The sequence below is a fragment of the Magnolia sinica genome, chromosome 4, assembly GCF_029962835.1.
Source record: "Magnolia sinica isolate HGM2019 chromosome 4, MsV1, whole genome shotgun sequence".
Classification (NCBI taxonomy): domain Eukaryota; kingdom Viridiplantae; phylum Streptophyta; class Magnoliopsida; order Magnoliales; family Magnoliaceae; genus Magnolia; species Magnolia sinica.
The window spans coordinates 107,143,077-107,167,602 of NC_080576.1; the positions used below are offsets into that span (position 1 = coordinate 107,143,077).

Below are 24,526 nucleotides of genomic sequence, written 5' to 3' on the forward strand. Positions count from 1 at the left end.
ACCACTCAATGAGAAAGCCCATCAAACCAAGCTTGGAAGGGCGAGAAAAGTGCAACCTATCTCCAGATTTTGAACTGGCAGTTTGGGCATTGGCCTTTTCTAGGCCTGGCAATGGGTCATTGGTCTAGGTTGGGGTCAGCCTATGGGCATGTCAGGTCAGGTTAGGCTAAACCTTTACCTCACCCAATTATTTAAATAGGCTAAGTTTTTGGTGACATGACCCATTCCCAACCCTTATCATCTCTCTTGGTGCAAGTATACAACTCAACCTTAAATAGGGCAATTGGTGGTCTGGGCCATGCTTTTTGGATACATGATTAGGAGCGAGACTCAATCTGTTTTCAAAGTAATTCTCTCTCTGCAGTGGGCCCAGGTCGTGAGAGGTTGGTGTGCGTGTCATACACGCAAACACGCTTGTATGATGGTCATTCTCTCTAGGAACCCTTTTTTCTAGAGTTGTATGGATCTTTTTCCGTGTTTTATCGCGTGTGGAAGAAGGAGAAGGAAACTGTTTACTATCAAAGTCTACCAGTCCGCCGCCGGTGGCCCTTGTTAGTACTTGCCCATTTGTTTTCTTGTGGACTTTTAAGGCCACATACATGGAAAAAAAAAAAAAAAAAAGGATTTTTACTAGAAATTTTCTTTTAAATATTAATTTTACTATAAAATACTATTAAATTCTATATTTATTAAATCATGCTTGCTACTTTATAAATAAGGGTAAAAAGACATTTTTACCCATCTATTCTCATCCACATCCTTTGACCCGGTCACAACCGAATTATTTGAAGCTCGAGTTGAGTTCAAGCCGAGTTAGACCAAGGGGCATTTTAACTGGACTCGACTCGAACTCGACTTGACTCGAAGCTTGAACTCCAGCTCGACTCGGCTCGATTAATAAATATATTAAATATTAAATATTAAATATATTATAATATATATATATATATATATATATATATATATATATATATATATATATATATATATATATTATTAATATAAGTTTTAAGTTTTAACTTAAAAAAAATAATAATAATAATAAAAAAAAAATACCCTAAAGTCTCTACTTGACCGCACACACCCCCTTTGCCTTTTCCTTTCTTTTCTTTCTCTACCTACTACCAGCCGCATGCCTGCCCGAACCACCACCACCAGTTTTCATTTCAGCTCTATAATAGTATAATTTCAATATCTGAGATCTACTTCTTGGGCGAGAAACCCAAGAAATCTGAGATGGGTTCTTCTCAGATTTGTTAGAGCTTCAAGGAAATCCAATGATCTGATTGGCTAGAGCTCTTTACTTGAATTTCTGATATGTGTTCTACTCTGTTTCTTTTCTAGTACTTAGATTTCTGCTGGTGGAAGAAGATCAAGAACAGATCGGTTCTTACATGTTTTCTCATTCGATTCGAAGCTTTGTTTAGTTTTTTTATCGGGTTTTGCTTTGATTCTCCTAAGATTTTTGAATTTTTCATCAATGGAGGAGAATCAAGAACAGAATCTATTACTCTCTCACCCAACAAGCTCGAGCTAAACTCGAGGTAAACTTAACTCGCCTCGAACCACTAGCTCGACTCAAACTCGACTCGACAGCTTTGGCAAACAAGCCAAACTTCAATGTTAAGCTCGAGGCCGAGCTTGACCTCAAGCTCGAACTCGAGTACATCATGGACAAGCCGAGCCAAGCTTGGCCCACCTTGACTCGACTCGGCTCGATGCCCACCTCTAACTTTTATTAAGTTTCTGTGTTATGAAGGGGTTGGCAGCATAGAATGAGACCCATTATAAAATCAACTCTAACCATCAAGTTCATGACCTATTTTTAGTCACCCCCATCCGTTATTTAGTTGGACCATACAATTGGAAACAGTGCATAGGGCGACGCCCACCCTCCAAACTATTTCCCTCGATGTGGCTCACTTGAGTCAAGGATTGTCTTGATTTAGGCCTTAGGCTTAAATGTTTTTTTTTTTTTTTTTTTTGTCATCTAAGGTATAATTAGATTTTACGTAATCATCACATAGGCTCTGTAAAAATTCAACTGTGGATGTCTTTTTTCCAACCGTTTTCTTGAATCACATGTTAATTTGATTTTTTGGACTTGGGCCCAACGCAGGATTACACATTTAATGGTTGGAGTGGATTCACATACACTTCATAGGTGAGCTCGAGTGTGCGTCCTATCAGTCTTTTTTTTTTTAAGAGTAATTTTATTTTATTTTATTTATTATTATTATTTTTTTACATACATTGAAAATCTTGAAAGTTCATTGCCTGCAGCACCCGCCGCAAGATATCCATCCCAATGTCACCACATGACCCGTTTCATGGGGCCTATCATGATATGTGTTATTTATCCACACTGTCCATCTATTTTGTCAGTTCATTTTAGGACACAAAACCGGAGATTATGGAAATCCAAAGCTTTAATGGACCACACCACATAAATAGTGGGGATTGAGCAGTTACCATTGAAAATTCTTAGGGACAGCAAATGTTTTGGATCAAGCTTATATTTGTACTTTCCCTTCATCCAGGTTTGTGTAATATTATGAATAGGTCGGATGGAAAATGAAACATGACGATGAGCCCTAGAAAGGTTTCAACAGTGGGTGTTCAATCCCACAGTTTTCTGTGGTGTGGTCTACTTGAGCATTGGATCTGCATCATTTTTGGGCACATGACCTGAAATGAGCTGCAAAGACGGATGGACGGACATTGATAAGACACACACATCATGATGGACACTACGGTGGGAGTGTGGGGGTGCGTGCGTGTGTGAAAATAAAAAAATAATAATAATAAAATAAGTTCAAAGTATTACAAGGCATTTTTGTATATTTGTAAACTATGAAAAGATATTTTTTTTAAATTTTTTTTTAAAAGAAAAAATCACGAGACCTGTACTCTTGACCTTCCTCTACTTAATAGATGTTTGAATCGTCGTAATCTACCAGAGTATCAAATCTCCCGTGTAACATGGTTTTTTTTTTTTATTTTTTTTATTTTTAACACACGCACACGCACACCCCACACACTCACGCTGGTGGAATTTTGGTACTCGAACCTTTGACTGGAGTTGAAACTCCCGAGAGTCTACCACCCGTGTGACATGGGTTAACTGGTTGTTTAAATCCCACCTTACCTGTAGCGAAGGCAGTCCGGGAGTTGAAACTCCTGAGAGTCTACCACCCGTGTAACATGGGTTAACTGGTTGTTTAAATCCCACCTTACTTGTAGCGAAGGCAGCACAAAAGTAAACAATACAAACTTCCTCTCTCTTTCATAATCTCTAATGGCTACCATCCTTGCCTTTCTCCTCTTTCTCTCCACATTTTCTACTGCAACAGCTCAACCAAAACATTTAAACATAACCATAGATTCTTATATCTCTGCCACAACCCACTCCACTTCATGGAGCTCACCTTCTGGTCTATTCTCTTTCGGTTTCTACCGTGAAGGCGCCGGCTTCAGAGTCGGAATATGGTTGGAGACAAGTCCAAACAAGACAATCGTATGGACCGCGAACCAGGATGACCCGCCTGTTTCCGGAAACAGTACATTGGTCTTAATGAAGAAAGGTTTCTCTCTACGAACGGCAGGAGCCCAAGATAAGTTCTTTCCAAGTGAATTCTCATCCCGATATTTCTTGTCCTCAGTTTCGATGCTTGATTCAGGAAACTTGGTTCTCTACAATTCCGATTACGAAATCGTTTGGGAAAGCTTCGATCATCCAACTGACACCATCTTAGGGGGCCAATCCCTTCGGACAGGGAATCAACTGTTTTCAAGCGCATCAGAAACTGACCATTCGATTGGACGCTTTCAGCTGAGCATGCAATCAGACGGAAACCTTGTCTTGTACCCGAAAAATCACACTACTTCTACTTCTATTGATGCATATTGGGCAGCAGCGACTAATCAAGAAGAGAGCATCAGCCTACATCTCTACCCAGATGGCTTCATGTACCTAGTCAATGATACTGGATATAATAAAAATTTCCTGAAAAGAGGCGCCGTTGCTAACAACGGAACTGTCATCTACCGTGCGACCATAGACGTTGATGGTATTTTCCGCTTGTATTCCCATAGATTCACACGGAACAGTATCTCAACAACGATGATTGAAGTATCTGTCTTGTCAAATAAATGTCAAGTGAAAGGTGTCTGCGGATTTAACAGCTACTGTAGGTTGGTGAATGACCAACCCAATTGCCTTTGTCTTCCTGGTTACAATTTCATCGATCCTGATCACAAGTTGGAGGGCTGCAGCAGAAACTTCACTATGGAAGGTTGCATCGTCAAGAAAGAACATTTTAAATATTTCATTTCTACAGTGGAGGATGTGGTGTTTCGAGACGATTGGTATGCCGCTTTATCGATCACTAAAGACGAATGCGGAAATGCTTGTTTGAACGACTGTAAATGTGAGGCCACAATGTTTCAAGATGGCAAGTGCAAGAAACTTATGCTTCCATTGAAGTATGGGAGATCAGACGGATCGGACTCTACCAGTTTCATCAAGATGGGTAATGAAAGTCCTGTGGATGCAAACACCAATTCCTCTCCAACTGCAACAAAGATGCCAGCTGTCGAAATCAAGAAAGAACCACGTGTGAAGGTTTTAACTGCAGGTATAGTTCTAATTACCACGTGTTTACTTGCCAGCATTGCTTTTTCCTGTTTTCTCATCTACAGGAATCGAGCACAAAGCTCTAAAAAGATGACAGAAGATAACAATTTGAGCTTGTCTGAGGAGATTGTTCTCCGATCATTTTCTTACAATGAGCTCGTAAAAGCAACTGACAATTTCAAGGAAGAGTTGGGAAAGGGTGCTTTTGGAACAGTTTACAAAGGGACCTTATACAACAGCAACAGAACGATTGCTGTAAAGCGACTTGAGAAATTGGTTGAAGAAGGAGAAAGGGAGTTTCGTGCTGAAACTAGGGCAATAGGGAGAACTCATCACAGGAACTTAGTACGATTGCTTGGCTTTTGTGATGAGGGTTCTTCAAGGCTTCTGGTTTATGAATACATGAGCAATGGATCTCTTGCAAACCTTCTATTCAGGTCCCAAAGCCGACCTGATTGGAAAGAAAGGGTGAGAATTGCACTAGATGTCGCCAGAGGAATCTTCTATCTACATGAAGACTGCGAGCCCCATATTATCCACTGTGATATAAAGCCTCAAAACATACTCATGGATGGCTTTTGGACTGCAAAGATATCCGATTTCGGTTTGGCAAAGCTGCTTTTGCCAGATCAAACAAGAACCTTTACTGGGGTGAGAGGGACAAGAGGGTACCTGGCACCTGAATGGTACAGGAACATACCGATATCAGTGAAGACAGATGTTTATAGCTATGGGATTGTGTTATTGGAAATTATATGTTGCAGGAGGTATATTGAGTTAGAGGTTCCAGATAATGAGATTGTTCTCACTGAATGGGTTTATAGCTGGTTCATGGCCGGAGAGTTGCATAAGCTTTTGGGCGGAGAAGAAGTGGAAGGGAGGATTTTGGATAGGATGGTAAAGGTGGGGTTGTGGTGTATTCAAGATGAACCAGCTCTTCGTCCTTCCATGAAGAATGTGATTTTGATGATGGAAGGGAATGTGGACATTCCCATTCCCCCATCTCCGATTTCATCCATGAACATATCTTGATATGTATGCTTCCTTTAAATGCGTTGGTATTTTTATCTAAAGGTGTTGTCTTTCATGAAAATCAGTGTAAATTTTAAGTTCTTGTGATATCAATCATGTTTCTCATTTGATTTTCTTTATCATTCTGAAGAGGTTTAATCTAAACAAATAAAACAATGCCATAAACATTTATTGTATAGAAATATTTTAGGAGTGTTTAATCTTACATTCTACTGCTGAAGATATATATATATATATATAATGAAATTCTATTGCTTAGATGATCATGGGCCGAGCATGCCCAAGTCATTGTCATTAGGACTAGCCCCGTTCATAGATGTGCTATGGTTGATGCAGCAGAGTAACTCCCTGGATTAAAAGACCTGCTAGGATTCTATTTTATAGGATCTGATTGCAAAGAGACATATACACATGAGATATAACAGCATGATTTGAAGCTGGGTGCTGTGGGCAATTCGTGCTACGAATGGTCTATATAATCTCTCTCCAGGCATGTGGAGGAGAAATGAGAAGGAAACGCGCCAAAGTGTTCACTATCAGTTTCTCAAGTCTTTCTAAGGAAACGCCAAACTGTTCACTATCAGTTTCTCAAGTCTTTCTAACATTACGCAAAGGAATCAAGTCATTTTAATGTGAGGTGCATCATCATCATATCAAACTTAAATTAATTCAACAAAAAATGCCAGTTATACAGTTATATTTGCAATATAGTTACTGTTATCCTGAGACATAATTTTCATGACCTGTTCTTCTTAAAACAACACCTTATCTCAATTGCATGTAATCTAAGTAGCCACAGCCAATTTTTTTACCGCAGTTAGTCCTTAGAGCTTTGTGAAAATTAGTCCACAAGGATCTGTTTGTTTAACTGTTTAGTATAAGCTTTGGGGTGAGTTGACTAAATGGATTGGGCTTTTTTTTTTCAAAAGAAGGGCCACACCTATCATTGATAAGAGGAACAAACGATGTACATGATTGATTTCAGGTGGGAACCACAACAAAAATATTGGGCCACACCTATCATTGCAGCTAAAACAGAAAACAGAAAAATAAGAAAAACAGAACAGAAAAAGATTGCCCTATCTTTCCCACAGCTGCTTGAAACCCCCGAACAAAGTAGAAGAAAAAATTGAAAAACAATGGAGATGTTTGAAAAATGTGAACACTTGGCAATGATGATTGTATTCAAGCAATGGTGATTAATTTTAACTAATACAACAAACTGGTATTTAAACATACAAAAAGAGAGTAGCAAATTGCATGAAATCTGGGGATTGCATGAAATCAGGGCGCTACATCTTTTCTGATTTCAAATTTCAAACACCACCTTCCCATCTTGTCTGATTTCAGATTTCAAACACCACCTTCCTTATCTTGTTGATCCTCCAACGTCTCCTTGTCTTGCTGGGTCTGAGTTGTGGGTCTGAGTTGTGCTAATACTCTCCCTCAAACGGTGCCGGGGTTGGAGGTAGAGTTTGGTTCGAAAGTAACTGAGACGTCCCTTGGACATTGGTTTAGTGAAGAGGTCTGCTACTTGATCATTAGTGGAGATGTGGTGAGTGATGAGAAAGCCAAGTGCAACACGTTCGCGCACAAAATGATAATCCAACTCAATATGTTTACTACGAGCATGAAACACTGGATTAACTGTCATATGAAGAGCACTAAGGTTGTCGCAGTAGAGAATCGGAGGAGAGGCAAGTGGAATGTGAAGATCTTTTAGAATAAATGTCATCCAAGTGAGTTCGGCTGTAGTGTTGGCCATGGCGCGATACTCCGCTTCGGTGTTGGATCGAGAGATGGTATGCTGTTTCTTTGCACACCAGGAGATGAGATTTCCTCCAAGAAACGTGCAATATCCAGTGGTGGAGTGCCTTGTGGTGGGACAGCCTGCCCAATCTGCATCTGAGAAAGCACATAGATCAAGTGTAGTATTGGAAGTAAAGTGTAAGCCTATGTCAATAGTCCCTTTGACGTATCTTAAGATACGACGAACCAATTTTAAATGCACGATAGTAAGAGAATGTATGAATTGAGATACATAGTTAACACTGTAGGAAAGATTTGGACGTGTGAGTGTTAGATACTGTAAAGCACCGACAAGTCCTCGAAAGTAACTTGGATCGTCCAACAAGATATCATTAGATGAGGTCTTGGTCTTTGCTTCAAGTGGTGTGCTCATGGGCTTACAGTTGCCCATGCTGGCTCGTTCAAGGATGGTAAGAGTATAGTGTCACTGGGACAGGTGGAGGCCAGCAGGTGTTTGAGGGATCTCGATCCCAAGAAAGTGATGAACTGGTCCTAAGTCCTTCATCGCAAATTCAAAACTCAGAAGCTGAATGAAGGTTGTAACAAGAGCAGTAGAGGATCCTGTGAGAAGTATATCATCTACATAAAGAAGGATTAGTGTACCAAAATCAGAATGAAAAATAAATAAGGATGGGTCTGCTAGACTGCAAAAGAAACCATATTTAAGAAGAAAAGCACTAAACCGATCAAACCAAGCACAAGGTGCTTGTTTGAGACCATAAAGAGCCTTTTGAAGCTTGCAAACATGTGTTAGATATTAAGGGTCAACCATTCCTGGAAGTTGTTTTATGTAAATATCTTCCGAAATTAAACCATGCAGGAAAGCATTTTTTACGTCAAGTTGACGTATGGACCATTTCTGAACAAGTGCTATAGTGACGACTTTACAGATAGTTTCAGGTTTGATTACTGGAGAAAAGGTCTCGGTGTAGTCCAACCCATCAACTTGATGATACCCCTTTACTACAACTCGAGCTTTGAGACGATCTAGTGAGCCATCTGGTTTGAGTTTTGGCTTGAGCACCCATTTAGAACCAATAACATGCATGTTAGAAGTGCGAGGAACAAGTTGCCAAGTCTGATTTTTATGAAGAGCCTCAAGTTCCTCATCCATTGCAGCCTTCCAGCCAGGGTGAGCTAAGGTAGATCGAATATTATGAGGTTCACGAGGATATTGGCTGAGGATGTGGAGGAAGTCAAGGCATATTTTGGATTGACTTTAACAATTCTTCCATGTGAGCGAGTAACCATGGAATGTGAGAGGGGTGCTTGTACTTGTGGAGGTTGAATTATTTCAATTTGGGGCTGTGAGACTATATGAGAGGGCTCGGTCTTAGGTTGTGAAGAATGTGCGGGTTGCTCATGCATCTCAGACTCGAGTTGGAGTGACTCGTGCTCAAGGGGTGCTAACTCCATCTCAGACTCAGGTTCAGACCTGAGCTGCTGGGTCTCATGTCAACTTGTATTTTCAGTTGGGGAGAGAGAACGTGCCGAAGTTTTTGAATTTGGAGGGGATATTGACACTGCTGATAAAGGACTCAAACATGGTGGTGTAAGGGTTGGCAACTGAGTCTTTACAACGGGATTGGAGTCAGTAGGAGGTAACCATGAATCAAAGATGCTAATGACATATGATGTAGGAGGAGTAATGCTTTGATTTTGAGTACGTTTATAAGGAAAAAATAACTCATCAAAAACCACATGGTGGGAGATAAAAAAAATTTTGCTAGAGGGATGAAAACACTTGTATCCTTTATGTTTATCACTATAGCCTACAAAGATGCAAAGTACGGTTTTTAGATCAAACTTGTGTCGTCGTGTATCTTAGGTGTAAGGAAAACATTTAGACCCAAAGACACGAAGTGAAGAATAATCAAGATGAGTGCCATGCAGTGCAAAGTATGGAGTTTCAAAATTAAGAGCAGACAAAGGCAACCTAGTAATAAGGTAAACAACGGTAGTGAAAGCTTCGACCCATAAAAATAAAGGGGCACCACTGTGAAATAACGTAGTCATACCTAGTTCCCGTATTATCCTATATCGCCTTTCAACCATACCTGTTTGCTCTGGAGTATATGGGCATGATACTTGATGAATGATACTTGTGGAAAGAAAATGAGATGATAGCTTGGAGTTTATGAATTCTCCTCTTCCATCAGAGTGAAAAATCTTGATTTGTTTGTTGAATTGTCTAGTAACATATTGTTCAAAGATAAATAAGCATTTGCAAAATCAGATTTATGTTGTAAGGGAATGATCCAAGTATACTTAGAAAAGTCATCTACCAAACTTGCATAATATCTGAATTTTCCAATTGATAAAATAGGAGCAGGTCCCCACAAGTCATAATGAATTTTTTCAAAAATACCAGAACTAGAATGTTCAGAACAGGAAAACGGTAATCTACTAAGCTTTTCTAATTGACAACTATCACAAATGTGTTCAGGTTTTACAACGCCTATAACATCAATCAATCCTTTATTGTTTAATAACTGTAAAACAGAAAACTGAGGATGTCCTAAGCGTTGATGCCAAACGTCAGTTGAGCCGGATTTGAATCGATGAGAAAAATAGAGCTCTGGTGAAGTGGGAAGAACATAAAGATCACCCTTGCGCCTCCCTATGATCACCGGTTGTCCAGTTTGTCGATCCTTAACACAAAAGTCAATATTAGTAAATTCACAATTAATAGGAAACTGAGTTGTTAGCTGACTTACAGAGAGCAAATTTTGTTTTAAGTCAGGAACTAGTAGGACATCGTGAAGAGGTAAGGTATTATTTTTTTGCTTAATGCTAGAATCTACAATACCAAGAATTCATAAAGAAGATCCATCACTAATAAGAATTGAATATGCACCAAAGTAGTTGTGAATATTGGTTAACATACCTAGCTTACCTGTCATGTGGTTAGAAGCTCCTATATCTGAGGTCTACTCTGTTTCAGTGATGGTGTTTTCCAAGGTGAGAGCTGCAAGAGCTTGTGGTATGTCATCATGTTGAGTTGGTTTTTTGGGCACCCACCAACATAATTTTGCAATATGTTCCACCATGCCATAGTACTGGCATTTTTCTTCACGGTAAAGCTCTCGTTCTGCATACGGCGTTTTCCAAGTGGTGGAGGACGTCTTTGTTGAGAACCCAAAGTGGGCCTAGCAGAATAAGCATGGTTTCGTTCTTTTGGGTGTCGTGCCTGAAATCCTCTCCCAGTTGATATGAATTTTTGTTTGTTGCTATGATATCCTGAGGAGGATTGCTGGAAGCGCTGTTGTTGTTGCCCATAAAACGCCATTTGAGGAGTGAACGAGTTTGGGACATTTGTATGATTAGAGAACCAACTGCGTCGCTGATCAAGACTTTGGAGTTGTGAGACCAGCTCAGCATATGAAAGCCTTGGTGGCTTTAACAATACGGTAGTGGTGAAAGTTTCATGTTAAGGGCCAAGGTTAGTGAGAAGGGAGAAAACTTTTTTTTTTTTTGTCTAGGACAGGTTTCCCGATAGCTGCAAGACTATCGCATAAACCCTTGAAGGTGCGAATATGTTTTTCAATGGGTTTGTCATCTTCTTTGCGAAGATATATTACCTGTTGTCTAAGTGTGAATTTATGTTCTTGTGAATCTTCTGCATATGCATTCTTGAGTGCATCCCAGATAGCATGGGCTATGTCTAAGCTAACAACGAGGCCGAGAGTTTCTTCAGAGAGTATTCCAATTATCCACCCATGAAGAAGACGATCCGCCTTTCGCCAGACAATGTATGCTTTGGTTAATCTTGGTGCAGAACTTTCTGTATCTGTGATGTTATTTGAATCTGGTATGGTGTATTTGGTGGGGTAGGATCTTCATTAGTAAGGTGGCTGACCAGTTCTTGGCTTTCTGCAAGAGCCAAGGCTTATTCACGCCACAAGGGATAATTTGTAGGACTGAGTTTAAGGGTAATAAAGTTATCAACATTGAGAGATAGTGAAGTCATGGTTGCAAGGAACTGCTGGGTTGTGCCGTGTAGTCACACAGTGCTTTAATACTAAGAAGAAAAAATTGAAAAACAATAGAGATGTTTGAAAAACGTGAACACTCGGCAATGGTGATTGTATTCAAGCAATGGTGATTAATTTTAACTAATATAGTGGACTGGTATTTAAACATACAAAAACAGAGTAGCAAATTGCATAAAATCAGGGGGAAATTGCATGAAATATGGCCGAATCAGGTTTGTGCAATGGAGTGGCAACGCCGGGATGGAAATGGAGGATGTGGTTGCATAGGATTTATCAGTTGCAGCGTAATGGCCGAATCAGGTTTGTGCATGTTCTAAGGGAAGGGAACTCGCCGGCGGATTTTTTGGCTCAATTAGGGAGCGATTCTCAATCTGGTGCATAGTTCGATCGGCCTTCAGAGCTGCCTCATCAGGTGAGTGGTTCCATTTTTCTTGATAAAGTTGGTTTGGGAAATCTTCAGTTGAGGTAACCCCCTGGCTCTGGATATAGCCCCTTGTTGATAGTTCTTTTATTTTCCGTTTTACGATAGGCCTTCGTCGGGGTATCTTTTTGTTTGCCTGGCTTAGGCCCGAATGAGCTGTATATGTTCCCATTGAATATATGAATGAATCCTCTTTTTGTTTTTTTTTTTTAAAAAAAAAAAAACAAAGAAAGACCATAGATTTAATGGCTAGGATTTTTCAAAAAAAAAAAAAAATTGCATGAAATATGGGGATTGCATGAAATCAGTCTGGGGATTGCATCAAATCTGCATGAAATCTAGGGATTGCATGAAATTAGGGCGCTGCATCTTGTCTGATTTCAAATTTCAAACACCACCTTCCCATCTTGTCTGATTTCAAATTTCAAACACCACCTTCCTTATTTTGTCGACCCTCCAACGTCTCCTTGTCTCGCTGGGTCTGAGTTGTGCTAATAAGAGCAAGCTGCCCGAACCTGAAATGGGCCAGGAGCTGCCCTGCCTGAGCCGGAAATCAAACTCCCAAATGGATTAGGTATTTGGATTGGTTTGTAATTTCCCAAGGATGGCTCATTAGGTAGTGAAAACATGGAAACATGGGTCCAAAAAGTGAGTTTAGATTCTAAACTCAAGAAGGCCGCATGACTCGAAATAGTAAGGATTGAACGTTCGCCATGGAAACATTTGTGAGGCTGTAGAAGTTTTGGATTAGGCTAATATTTTTGTGTTTTCAATACATTGTGATAGGACTAACCTTAATAAACATCATGGTAGACTTTTTCTGTTGTGAGGCCCACTTGAGTTTTAGATTTGCCTTATTTTTAGGCCCATATACTAACATGATATGGTAAAATGAATGAACATGTGGTGAATTCTCACAAACATTGTGGTAGCCCCACCTAGCTTCCTATCTAAGAAAGTTCAAATTTTTGCTTTCAAAGGCATTCGTCTCAACATAGTGATTGGCCTATAAAGGGTGAGATTTCAATAGAGGTATTTCTCTGTCCAAACACAAGGTATAGGCCATCGATCATTGCATTTCCCTAAGGTTTGATTGAAAAAAATTAGGAAATGAAAAGGAGGCTTCCAAGTGTTGATCATCAACTTCTCAAGTCTTTCCGACCTAATGTGAAGGAGATGACAAGTGTTGACTACCAAGGTCTTATGTCTTTCTAATGTGACTACCAAGCGTCCATGTAGTGACTGGCCTGTGAACAGTGAGATTTCAGTGGAGGGATTTTTCCTTCGTCTAAACAAAAGGTATAGGCCATCATTATAGGGAGTCCGGACATTGGATCGAAATAAACAAGAAAATGAGAAGGAAACATCCAAGTGTTATCAATGTCTCAAGTCTTTCCGATCTAATGTGAAGGAGACATTAGGTGTTGACGACTAATGTGATGGGGATTTTTTACTCATTACTGGGTTCGATGAAATCGGACCAGTTTCGATATCATTGATAATTGTTGGATTTTTCACCGCTGGTCGCTGGACAGTTTTTGTCCTGTTTCGATATCATCAAAGGACTTTAGATGATATCGAAGGCTGTCATCGAGAGACCTTCGATGACATCGATAATTGTAGGAATTTTTCAGCCCTGGTTGCTAAACAGTTTTGGTCCTGTTTTGATATCATCGAAGGAAGTTAGATAATATCGAAGGCTGTCATCGAGAGACCCTTCGATATCATCGAAGAGTTACACAGATGCGATTGCGGAAACACAGATTCTGCGGATTTTGTTTCCTATTTTGATTATACCTCTTTCTATTCTTATATAAAAGGGTGTATGTAGGATTGGGGTGTATTCCACGGCATTCTAGGGTTTTCTAAGGTTTCCTAAAGGTTTTCTAGGAGGGCTTAGGGCTATCAAAGGTGTGAGAGACAGATAGAAAGAGAGAGAGGAAGCTTGTGGAAGGGAGGCTATACTCGTAGAGGTGATCTACCATATCTCAGCGCTTCCAAGTCCTCGTAATCGGTGAGATTTCTCCGTTTTCTTTATTTCTCTTATTGTTTATCCACTCATACGTGAGTGAAGAAGGTTGTAACGTTCTACTTCATAGTAGATTGTTGATCTGGAGAAGGTCCCATGGTTTTTACGTCTTTGAGGGTTTTTCACGTAAAATTTCCTAGTGTCATGTGATTTATGCTTTAATTTATTTCATTGCTTTATTATTCCATAATTCTGGTTTGTTTCAGGAGGTTAAATCCCAAGGTTTTGTGCAAGGCCCCCAACAAAGTGGTATCAAAGCTAAGTTCATTGAACGGGTAGGATCAGTTTTGAATTATGGAAGATCGCTCATCAAGGATGATCAGCCTCAATGGTTTTAACTGGACCATATGGAAGGCTAAGATGGAAGACTTGCTTTATTGCAAAGACTTATATTCTTCAATTTTAGGCATATCAGCAAAATCCAAGGATATGTCTGATGATGATTTGAAGAAGATGGACCGAAAGGCGGTGGGGTTTATTAAACAATGGTTGGACGATTCCATATTCCACCATGTGTCTATGGAAACCTCAGCCGCTGGCCTATGGTTGAAATTGGAAGGGCTGTATGAGAGGAAGACAACCGGTAATAAAATCTTTCTGATAAGATGACTTGTGAATCTCAAGTTCAAAGATGGTGGTTCTATGGCCGAGCACATGAATGAGGTTAGCAATATAGTGAACCAGCTCTCCACTATGAAGATGGTCCTGGATAATGAATTGCATGCTTTGCTATTACTTAGTTCATTAACTGACAATTGGGAGACATTGGTGGTGTGTGCTAGACGAAAAGATATTCATGGAATAAGTTACTAGCTGCCTCTTCAATGAGGAGACAATCAGGAAGTCTCAGGGGTCTACTCATCAAGAGGCCCTTGTGACACAGGAACGGGGGAGAGGAAGGAACAGGAAGGGCGGGAAGGCCCAAGATAAATCAAGAGGCAAGTTGAGTAATAGAAAAGATGTTGATTGCTGAAATTGTACCAAGAAGGGCCACTACAAGCATGAATGTTGTGGTAAGAAGGACAACAAGAAAGGAAAAGGTAAGGAGAAGGAAGATGAATCAAATTCCACTGCGGTCGCTTCAAATGGCGACGTTTTAGTTATTCTTTCAGTAGATCACGATATATGTCTCATGGCTACGAGTCAGGACACCGACTGGGTGATAGACTCAAGAGCCTCGTTTCATGCGACTCCACGCAGGGACTCTTCACAAGCTACAAGTCAGGTGACTATGGGATCGTGAAGATGGGAAATTCTGGCGTATCGAAGATCGTAGGAGTCAGTGATATTTGTGTGAAGACCGATGTGCACATTGGTTCTCAGGGATGTGAGGCATATCCCAGACCTTCGCTTCAACTTGATGTCGACGGGAAAGTTAGATTATGATGGTTATGAAAGCCGGTTTGCTGGTGGGTGATGGAAACTCATCAAGGGCTCATTGATCGTAACCAAAGGAAAGAAGTGTTGCACCCTTTACAAGGTAAGTGTCAGTGTGTGCAAGGGTGGGTTGAACGTAGCGAAAGATTTAGCTATTGACACATGGCATAGGCGTCTAGGCCACATGAGTGAAAAAGGGCTTCAAGTACTAGCAAAGAAGCGACTCCTTCCAGACGTGACAGGTACATCTCTCAAAACCTGTATTGATTGTTTATCAAGAAAACAACATAGAGTTTCATTTATTAAATCTACTTCTCATATTAATAAAGTGCATGCATTAGATTTGGTTTATTCTGATGTTTGTAGTCCTATATGGACAAAAACCTTGGGTGGGGCATTGTATTTTGTCACTTTTATAGATGATGCATCTAGGAGGGTTTGGGTTTATGCTTTGAAATCCAAGGACGAGGTCTTTGGTGTGTTTAAATTGTTTCATGCTATGGTCGAGAGAGAGACAGGTAGATCATTGAAGTGCATCCGCACTGACAATGGTGGTGAATACATTGATGACTTTCATGAGTATTGCAAGTCCCTGGGTATACGGCATGAACAGACGGTTCCCAAGACCCCCCAGCATAATGGTGTAGCTGAGCGAATGAATCACACCATTGTAGATAGGATCAGATATATGTTATCCCATGTGAAATTGCCTAAGATGTTCTGGGGAGAAGCAATGCACACAGCGGTGTATTTGATAAACAGGTCTCCATCAGCCCCGTTGAATGGAGAAGTACTTGAGAAGGTGTGGACTGGACAAGATCCATCGTATAGTCATCTCAGGGTGTTTGGATGCAGGGCATCCGTTCATGTACCAAAGGACGAGAGGTCCAAGCTCGATATGAAGATCAGACTGTGTGTGCATGGTAATAAAAAATTCGGTTACAGATTGTGGGATCCGATTAAGAAGAAGCTCGTCAGGTGCAGAGATGTGGTTTTCTTTGAAGTTCAATGTATAGAAGACATTGGTAAGCCAGAGAAGAACCAGCCTAGTTCAGGTGAGCTAGAGGACATGAATCCAATTATTCCTTCCGTGGTGCCTAATAACGGGGGAGTACAACAAGGTGTAAAGGACGAGGGAGTTCCTTTAGAAGATGGACCAGGGGAGTAGCCCCCACTTGATCCACCTGTTGAGCCACAGGTGAGGAGGTCATCTAAGGACAGATAGTCGTCCAAGAGGTACTTGCCACATGAGTACATTATGCTCACTGATGGGGGAGAGCCAGAAGATTATTCTGAGGCCCTAGCCGACGAGCATAAGGAGTGGTTGAAAGCTATGCAAGAGGAGATGAAATCCTTGCATAAGAACCACACCTATGACATGGTGAAATGGATACTGCGGTATCTAAGAGGCTCATCCAGGTTGAGCCTATGCTATGGTGACGGAAAACCTATGTTAGAGGGCTACACAGATGCAGATATGGCAGGTGACATAGACTCCAGGAAGTTTACATCGAGGTTCATGTTCACGTTTGCAGGGGGAGCGGTTTCTTGGCAGAGCAAGCTACAGAAGGTCGTAACATTGTCGACGATAGAGGCCGAGTACATTACAGTCACAGAGGCATGTAAAGAGATGCTTTAGATGAAGAGGTTCCTACAGGAACTTAGCCTGAAGCAGGAGCAGCATGTGGTCTATTGCGATAGTCAAAGTGCTATACACTTGAGCAAGAATCTAAGTCAACACTCTAAGTTAAAGCACATAGAGATTCGGTATCATTGGATCAGGGATACTTTGGAATAGAAGGTGTTATAACTTGAGAAGGTCCACATGGATGATAATGGGTCAAACATGATAACCAAGGCTTTACTCAGGGGTAAGCTTGAGGTTTGTAGAAACCAGGCTGGTTTGAAGAAGGTGAATTCCTTCTGAGTCGAAAAGGGAGAGATTTGATGGGGATTTTCTCCTCATTGCTCGGTTCGATGAAATTGAACCAGTTTCGATATCATCGATAATTGTCAGATTTTTCACCGCTAGTTGCTGGATATTTTTTGTCCTCTTTCGATATCATTGAAGGACTTTAAATGATATCGAAAGTTATCATCGAGAGAGCTTCGATGACATCGATAATTGTAGGAATTTTTCACCCCTGGTCGCTGGACAGTTTTGGTCCTGTTTCGATATCATCGAAGGATCTTATATGATATCGAAGGCTGTCATTGAGAGACCCTTCGATATTAGCGAAGAGTTACGCAGATGCGATTGCCGAAACGCAGATTCTGTGGATTTTGTTTCCTATTTTGATTATACCTCTTCTTATTCTTATATAAAGGGGTGTATGCAGGATTGGGTGTATTCCAGGGCATTATAGGGTTTTCTAAGGTTTCCTAAAGGTTTTCTAGGAGGACTTAGGGCTATCAAAGGTGTGAAAGAGAGATAGAAAGAGAGAGAGAAAGCTTGTAAAAGGGAGACTATGCTCGTAGAGGTGATCTACCATATCTCAGCGCTTCCACGTCCTCGTAATCGGTGAGATTTCTCCGTTTTCTTTGTTTCTCTTATTATTTATCTATTCCTGCGTGAGTGAAGAAGGTTGTAACGTTCTACTTCATAGTGGATTGTTGATCTGGACGAGGTCCCGTGGTTTTTACCTCTTTAAGGGTTTTCCACGTATAATTCCCTGGTGGTGTCGTGTGATTTATGCTTTGATTTATTTCATTGCTTTATTATTCCATAATTCTGGTTTGTTTCGGGAGGTTACATCCTAAGGTTTTGTGCAAGGCCTCCAACACAATGTTCTTAAAGTCTATCAGATGTGATGTTGCATAATCCCCATGTCAAAGGTATTTGAAAGGAAAATGACGTCAAGCACTTGTATATACAGTATAGTTACAATTATCTTGCAACATGATTTCCATGAACTTTAAAAAAAAAAAAAAGTTTTCTATAGTATTTCTGCTTCTTGTTTTTTAATTTTATTTTGAGTAGCATTGGATCTTTTTCTTCTTTATGCAAGGATAGCCCACCCTCTCTCTGCATGTGCATGTAGTGCACACCCTTTTCTCGACGCAGGTGGATTGCATATGACACACGTTATGTGGTTCCACTTATTCATTTCTTTAGCATTTCGATAACAATTGTAGGTCGGGGTGTCAATTGGCTAGGTTGGCCTGTTGGGGTTTTGGTCCTAGCCTGCCTTAGGCTAGGCTTGGGCTGGAGTATCAGGCCCAAGGATAGGGCTCCGTCGTAAGAATTTTGTGCGCCCGTTCCAAAATCTGGCCAGGCTTGGACAATGATGTCCGAAAGCCCAGGTTTGTAATTTTTATTTTTTAAATATGTGTGTGTGTGTGTGTGTGTGTGTGTGTGTGTGTGAGAGAGAGAGAGAGAGAGAGAGAGAGAGAGAGAGAGCTACATGCTGTTGATGCTAGCAGAGGATATGAGGCCCATGGCCTGCATTCATAATCATGGTCATGGGAACTGGCCTGTTGATGTCGAATCCTTCTAATCCGAAATTTTCATTTCTTCATTTTTTAGGATTTTGTTTCCTCCAACCAGACCAAAATCAAGAGGAAACTAAATTAGGGTTTGGCTTTTCAATCTCTCTATCTGATTCAGGCTTGGGCTTGGGCTTAGCTAAAACATGTGAGTTGGACTTTTTTGGCCCATGGAAGCCCTCTCTGGGCTTGGCCCTACGTTGGATAATGCAGACTGGGCTTGGATGGTGCTCGGCCCAACCCTAACTAGCCTCTGGACTAGGCTGTCAATGGGCCGGGCCTAGTTAGGTCACCACTATTTAAAATTCTATTTTTTTATGCCCGAGCCCAGCCCATTGACACTCCTACCTGCAGGACAATAACTAATAACATTCGAACAAATAACAACAACAACAACAACAAAAATAATAAAAGGCAGTTGCTCCCTTCTTTTTCTGCACTTATAAAATTTCAGAAACTATTTTTCAAACATGTTATCCATTTCTCATGCATATAACATTTGACAGAAAGCAATCAATGAGCTCGGACAAAATCATTCTATATTTTATGTCCAGCGTCTTTTCTTTTGCTCCGAGTATTGAAGGTAGGGTTGACTGCCTAGATTTTTATTATTTTGGGCCAGCCCATTGGCCCCAGCCCAACCCAGCCACTGCCAACCCTATCTAAGGGTGCGCTTTTATTTGTACTCAGCAAATTGGCCAGTGCCCAAAACTGCCCGTGCAAAATCTGGCCTGGCCCTAAACTGCATTTTGCTCACTTGCCCGTCTAAGCCCGTTTTATGGGCTTTCTCCCAAATCAGCAACAACACTATTAAGGCTGAGTTTGTTTGTTTGTTTTTTTTTTTTTTTTCGCACTAAGAGAAATGGCTAGGGCTGGCAATAGGTTGGGCCCACCCATGGCTCAATTAGCCCAACCTGCTAAGCTGGGTTTGGCCAAGTCGGATTGGGTTGTTGCTGGGCTCAGGCCAAAAAGTTAGCCCATTTGAATAAATGGATTGGGCTCAGGTTTAGCCCAACCTGCCCATGCAGTGCATCAATAGGCAGGGGCAAATGACCCAACCGAACTCGACCCATTATCTAGAGCGGGTCATAGACACTTTCATCGCAAAGATGGACCTCAGAAGGCTTGGAGGTGAAAATGATTTGGATTGTCAGAACCTTAAAACAGTCGTATCTTGCAAATTGGGATGAGTTTTTGGAAATATCATAAATGATTTTAGGGTAGGAGAAGCTACTTTACCCAACCAACCCCACTAGGTCGGACTGCCCACACCGGATTTGCAAGATTCCATCAGATCGACGATCAAAAGCCCATTTTATTTTCATTTTTACTATAAATAATAAGTTTTAATTTAGTTGGCGTATAACTTTTGATTCTTTGAGTTGTAGGATTTGTGCCCAACATGAAAAAGGGCTTAGAAAAGTTAGGAGAACAACATGGTCATGCTAAATTGGACACTTACTATTTTTAGCCAAAAACCATGAAGTCTAGTAGGAATGGTGACTAGTAAGTTTAGTATTTATAGTAAGTCACATTTTTAGGGAGTTTGATTTGGAGTTTGAGTCTAAAACTCGGTATAGGTTTGAGCTCATTATTTAAAGGATTGTAATTTCGTTTTTTTTAATCATCAATCAATTTATTTTGAATTTATCAAAAATTATTTGTATTTTTATCCCACGTGGATACGAGGAAGCTCTATGAGGAGTCCAAAGAGCTCCATGAATTCAAAGTAGTTATTCCCTAAGGAAGATTGTGATTGACCTCATCACGTCCCTTCCTGTGTCAACCCATAACTCAAAACAAAAATACCCATGCTATAGTTTTAGTCCATTCTAAATGAAGAGAGAATCTAAAAGCCAATGCATGCAAACAAGGCAAGATCAATGAGAACCAAAGGAGGACCCAGAACCACGCTGCTTAGACACAAGTTGAAATAGACAGTAGCAGAGGTAATCAAGAACCACACTCCTTTTGACATAAGTGGCAATAAACAGTAGGTGAGGTACTCTGTATCCTGAGTTGGGTGGGGTGAGTCAGATGAGCCCTACCGGATTATAGTTAAGTGGGTCGAGTCTAGCTCAGGCTCAACAAATTTTAAATGGGTCAGATCGGGTCACAAGGTAATGGATTAGGGCCAGATTTCTTGGCTAGTTTATTAAATAGGTCAGGCTTGGGCTGACCCCGACCTGGACTGAACCCAACCCATTGCCAGACCTGGAAATGGCCAATGCCCAAACTGCCAGTTCAAAATTTGGCCATAGGCTTCACTTTGCTCGTGCTTTTAAGCCTGGTTTGATGAGCTTCCGCATTGAGTGGGCTTCCAAATAAGGTTTCTGAGCTTTCTAAACAAAATCCTATCAAAACAAAAAATGGGTGCTGTTCACGTAATGCCATACGTGCATTTCTGTCTTTTCATTCATGGTGCAGTCCTAGGCATCAGATAGGTGGACCTTTTACTGTTGTTCTAGGTGCCCGCGGGATGATCAGTTGGTTTTTTTTTTTTTTCATGCGTCACATTGTAGGTGTGCCAAAAGCCCTCAGGACAACAAATGGACCTGAATTAAAAAGGGCTTGCAGCAGGCTGCGTCTAAAATGGATGACTAGCCTAATGACATCTATTTTACATGTGCAATTCTTCTTCCTTTAAAAATGAGCAAAATACAGGTGAGAATTAGTTATCTCAGCAAAAGGGTGAGATTGCAAAACTTAGGAAAAGTGAGGACTGTCAATTCCCTGAATTCCAATTACCCCAATCCACATTACCAAACGACCCCTAGATTCCGTATACCCTCCAATCCCCCCAATCCATGCTGCCAAAAGATCCCTTAGATTATTATCCAAAGCTCTTAATGAAATGGGAGATGCTTTAGTGGAGGAGCTTTTGGTTCATTGCATGTCCTTCTTGGGGCCGCCAGTCGAACAGTTTGAATCACTCGATAAATAACCCAAAAAACTGAAGAAATTTAGAGAGCTGTTCACACATTCTTATGGAAGTGTTCACATAAATCTTGTGATCCTCTTGCTCAATAAATTCATTTATAGAATTTTACAATAAGAAGAAATAGAGTTCAAGAATAAGCAGGAGAAGAGATGAGTAATTAGAAAAAGTAACGGAGAAATAGGAGGACAGTAATGAGAAGAAGTAGAGAAGCAGGAGAGTAAGAGAAAGAGTCTCAGGAGAGACTCTCACAACACTCAAGTGACCTCCTCCACATGTGTTAGACGTGTGGGGGATTTGAAGTCTTTTATCAAAAACTTCCACTATCGGTTTACCCAAGCTGTGCCACTAAGCCCCATTTAATGTGGACCGTTGGTTGTAATCGTCCATTTGGAATCCACCACATTTGCTAGCATCATCTGATAAGGGAGATGGTCTATCCCATGACAGAGTCCTATCTGATTAATGGTTTAGGTTACTAAAAGGCAGGCCACACTTGTACCATTGGTGGGCAGAGCATGACATGATGTTTCTTCTATTGATCATCTTATAATGCCTATTTGTATTTGTGTGTGCATATAATTTTATTCTGCTTTGATGGTAACATGTGATGGAAAAGGAGCTGTTGTGTTGCTTGGATTGCCACTAAAATCTTCTGTTGTTAATTGAGCTATTAGGCATATCTCTGTTGGTAGCTGGCAATGGCTCCGTCGCAGCCTAACAGTGGGCTGTTTGTTGGGTCGAATAAAGGGTGTGTCGTCACAAAAAGGGAATTGGCTCCTCGCCCTTCTGCCAGAGAAGGGGTACATAACGTAAAAGCGATGTACATTTTATGTGTAAGTTTGTTCATGTTGGTTTTCTTTAATTCTTGCTTCATCAGATTTTTGAATTTTGAATGTCTAATGATGATTGAACATCTTAGCATTCAATATTTTAGTGGCAGATTGGCAGCAATTCCTTGCTGAGAGTTTATTGAGTTTTCTAGAAATGGAAACAAAATCTTTTATATCTGAGGTATTCTTTTCTGGATAATGATGTTGTGTTGGACACCAATTGAGAAACCAATAACCATACTGACCATGGGGTGAAAATTCACATTTTGCTGGCTTTAAATAAATTTGCTTTGGAGGCTTAGTTGTTTCTATCTGGGATCATTTTGGCTGATTGAGTTTGTTTTGCTCTTGTTGGTTAGCTGGGGATGTTTTGGTTCCATGAAGTTTGCTAATCCCACGCACACTGCTCTGCTAGAACCTGTACATGAATATGTGGGGATCTCCAAGTTGCTCATCTGGTGATCGAATTATGTTGTTGACCTGGCTTTAAAAATCAGTCCATTCCCCTGATGAGGTGGTCCCATGTGTTCATGGATCACTCGTCCTTCCCTTTTTAAGCCCATTTTTCATAGATGGGGCCTTGCCTGGAGTGGAGGGTCCTGTCTTTGGGCCTGGTTGTCTACATGTGTTCCAATGTGTAGGTTTATGCGCAGAGAGGCATGTGTTTGCATACATACCATTGGTACTGTGAGAAGCTTTTATGGATCCATCCATTAGAAGTACTTCATGGAAGTGATCTTAGCCAATCATGCATCCAACAAGGGGTGTACACGAACCGAGCTAGCTCAGTTAGCTGGCTCGACTCGACTCAAAAAGGCTCGGTTCAAAGCTGAGTTCGAGCCGAGTTCAGGCAGGCCCTAGCTCGACTCGACTCAGATCGAACTAGTTTGGTGACTCGGTTACTTTGCCATTGATGTTGCTCACCAACTGTTTGATAAAATGACTCAACCAAATGTGGCTGGTGGCAAGGAAGGTTTGGCCAGTGGCAAGCAAGGTATGTACATCAAACAAATACCTTTTTTCTCTTTATATTTTTTTGTTTTCATGTTTGCCTCTGTTTTACAAACTGTGGGATTGTGAAGTTGCAGTTTAGGTGTTTGTGGAAATGCCTTAATGACGAACTCGGCTCGATCTTAGCTCGAACTTGGCCCGAGCTGTTGACCGAATTGAGCCGAGCTGGCCAGTCAGGCTCGAGGACCGAACCAAGCTGAGTTCAAGCTGAGGTCAGCCAATGTTCGAGCGGAGTCAAGCTAAGGCCAGCTCGACTCGGTTTGACTCGATGTACACCCCTACATCCAACCTCATGTAGATTGGCCTTAGCTCCGAAATTACCCAAATTAGACTTCTGCCTGTTGCACGCAGCAAATTTGCCAGATTTTCAACAGTCAATTGATAGTTAGGGTTGATTGATTTCAACAAATTTTGGTGCTGTGGCCAATTAACTGTATGCTTTCGTGTGACTTGGGATGCATTAGAGAGCACTTTTACTTTTCCTTAGGCCCAATTAATTGTCGGAACAAAACAGGTGTATGACGATAGGTTGATTTGTTTTGGGAATTCTTTCCCTTTGTTCTAACTTTTTCTTTCTTGTATTTAACTGCGAGATTGATTATCAAATTTTTTTTTTTTTTCAAGTATTGTTATCTTATTGGTTGTGTATTACACCCCTAGTCGAGGTTTGAAAATCGTTATGTTACGTAATAGTATCATTCACCACTGATACTGTTACATATTGTCCCATGTTGGGCTATTTTGGTCTCATGCCGGGCCGATACACCAAGATATTTTGTAAGTGATTGTTGGTGGAGAAGAGACATTTATGGTGAATTTGTTTCTATTTAGGGATTGGTTTGATTCTCTACTGTTATAGTTTTTCCTTCTTTGGGACCTTCCTAACCAGTAGGTGCTAAAATAGGTTGCTCCATTATTTGCATTAGGGTTGCACACGGTTCAATTCGGTCTGGTTCTAG

At 40.8% G+C, this 24,526-nt stretch overlaps 1 protein-coding gene across 1 annotated transcript; it reads left to right on the top strand.

Annotated features, from left to right (window-relative positions):
• Window positions 1-3,298: 3,298 nt before the first annotated feature.
• LOC131244263 (G-type lectin S-receptor-like serine/threonine-protein kinase LECRK3) lies at window positions 3,299-5,755 on the top strand. The gene has a single exon (XM_058243897.1). The coding sequence runs from the start codon at window positions 3,299-3,301 to the stop codon at window positions 5,666-5,668; it is 2,370 nt and encodes a 789-aa protein (XP_058099880.1). The 3' UTR covers window positions 5,669-5,755.
• The last annotated feature ends 18,771 nt before the right edge of the window (window positions 5,756-24,526 follow it).